This window comes from Neophocaena asiaeorientalis, unplaced genomic scaffold, assembly GCF_003031525.2.
Source record: "Neophocaena asiaeorientalis asiaeorientalis breed wild unplaced genomic scaffold, Neophocaena_asiaeorientalis_V1.1 scaffold629, whole genome shotgun sequence".
Lineage (NCBI taxonomy): Eukaryota > Metazoa > Chordata > Mammalia > Artiodactyla > Phocoenidae > Neophocaena > Neophocaena asiaeorientalis.
In genome coordinates, this window is record NW_020175468.1 from 5,281,288 (window position 1) to 5,283,198 (window position 1,911).

Here is a 1,911-nt window from a genome sequence, read left to right on the forward strand (position 1 = left end):
AATGGCCCTGCAGAGAAGGAATTATCTCAGTTTTCCAAAGGAGGAAATGGAGGCTCAGAAGCACTTTCTGAAGCACACCAGGCGGGGCAGAGGCAAGAAAGGCTCTGAAGTCTGCAGACTGGCTGTGGACCCTGGGAAAGTGGCTTGCCCTTTCTAAGCCTCTGTTTCCTCATCTGCAAAATGGGAACAGGAACTGGACCTGTCTCCCAGGGTGATCAAGAGCCTTCCATGAGATCACGCACCAAGTCAATGTCTGGCCCAAGGACGGGTGGATTCTGAGCATTCTCACAGAGGTGGCAGGTTCTGACTTTATCTCCCTATCTCTGACACAGAGGGAGAGGCAGGCGATGGAAGAGTCAGTACACAGTTCTGGGTCAAAGCTGGGAGACAATTCAGACACATGCTGGGGAAAAAAAGACCAGGGGTCCCGCAAGCTCCCTCCGTAGTTTCCGGCAAACCTTTGGGAAACTCCAGTATCCTGAGTTTCTAGCTGGGAATAAACAGCCGGGTCACCTAAAAAGGGGCGGGGCCAGAGCCTCCTTCACCTGCTTCCTCCCATCCCCTCCCTCTCCCGGGGCTGCACCCCTCCCCTAGGGGAGGTGGGGGAAACGGGAGGCGGCGGGTGGGCCGAGCAGAGGGAGAGACAGCGGATTAGGGCGGCATCTCTTCGCGTCCACCTCCCTCTGCGGCTCCTAGGACAAAGGCGCGACTAGAGGAAAGATAAGGTCCCGAAACCGGGAGTCCGGGACCGGGAGTCAGGAGAGCGCCCGCCCCCGCCTTGCCCGGGCTCGGCGAAAGTGAAACCCGGAAAACTTCCCCAGGGATGCCCCGCCGACGGCTCTCAAGGAAAGGGAAGTGTCCCAGCCGGCGGGACTCGGCCTCCTTAATCTACCTGGGACACAGCCGACCGAGCCTCCAGCTTCCAGACAGGGCCTCCGGCCCTTAATTATATCTATAACCCAAGAGTCAGGGTTTCTGCCCACATTTATGTCTGAATCTCAGGAGACATTCCAATGCCCACAATTAAATCTGGAGACAGGGCCTTTTGCCCTCCCCTCCCCCCAATTCTGTCTGGGACCCAGGAGACAGAGCCTCGTGCTCACAATCTGGAACCCACAAGTCTGAGCCCTTCCTGCCCCCAATTCTACCAGGACCCCAGTAGACAGAGCCCCTAACCTTCATTCTTCCTGAGACCCAAGAAATAGAGCCCTCAGCCCCTAATTTTTCTGGGGCCCGGGAGTCAGAGCCTTTAGCACTCTCGGGCTCGGGGTTGGAGCTCGCAGGCCCTTCCCCAGGTCGCCCGAATTATCACTCTTGGCCCTCTAAGGGACCCAAAGTCCGAGCTCCCCGCCCCTCTCGAGGACCTCGGCATCTGGCTCCCTGCCCTCAATTCTCCCCGGGCCTCAGACTCCCAACTCTGGGTGAAGGAAAGGGGGGTGGTCTCGCCTCATCATCGCCACCCTCCTGCTGGGGGTAGGGAAGGGGATGGGTTCGCGCGCGGCGGGGAGGCGCCTGCGGTCTCTCACCGGTTTCCCGGAGCAGTAGCAGCAGCAATGGCAGTAGAGGCAGCTTCAGCGGCGACAATTTCGACGGCGGGAGGGCTGCGTCCCGGGCCATGGGGGGCCCGGGGAGGGACTGGGCCCGGGCGGGGGCCTGCGGGCCACTCTGCGTGCGCCGATCGGTTGGGCAGACGCGCAGGTGCCTGAGTGGCTTCGGCTCCCGGCTGGCTCCCGCCGCGCTCTGCTCTCCTGTCTCTGCTCTCGCGGTCCGGTTCTCCCGGCTCAGCGCCCCCGGCCCCCGGCTTCTTTCTGGCTTCGGACTCGCTGACGTCACAGGACCCACCCCCTTCTTCCCCCGGGCACCGAGCCGCTCTTAGGCTCGGGCCACGCCCCCTCATGCTGGTCTGACCCC

The 1,911-nt window shown here is 61.6% G+C and overlaps 1 protein-coding gene across 3 annotated transcripts in view; it reads right to left on the reverse strand.

Annotated features, from left to right (window-relative positions):
* NECTIN2 (nectin cell adhesion molecule 2) overlaps positions 1 to 1,816 on the reverse strand; it is a 30,142-nt gene extending 28,326 nt beyond the window's left edge. For all 3 annotated transcript variants that reach the window (XM_024768797.1, XM_024768799.1, XM_024768798.1), the window contains exon 1: positions 1,527 to 1,816. In XM_024768797.1, the coding sequence (XP_024624565.1) occupies positions 1,527 to 1,617 (91 nt within the window). In that variant the 5' untranslated portion in view covers positions 1,618 to 1,816. The remainder of the gene's footprint in view (positions 1 to 1,526) is intronic.
* Positions 1,817 to 1,911: the final 95 nt, after the last annotated feature.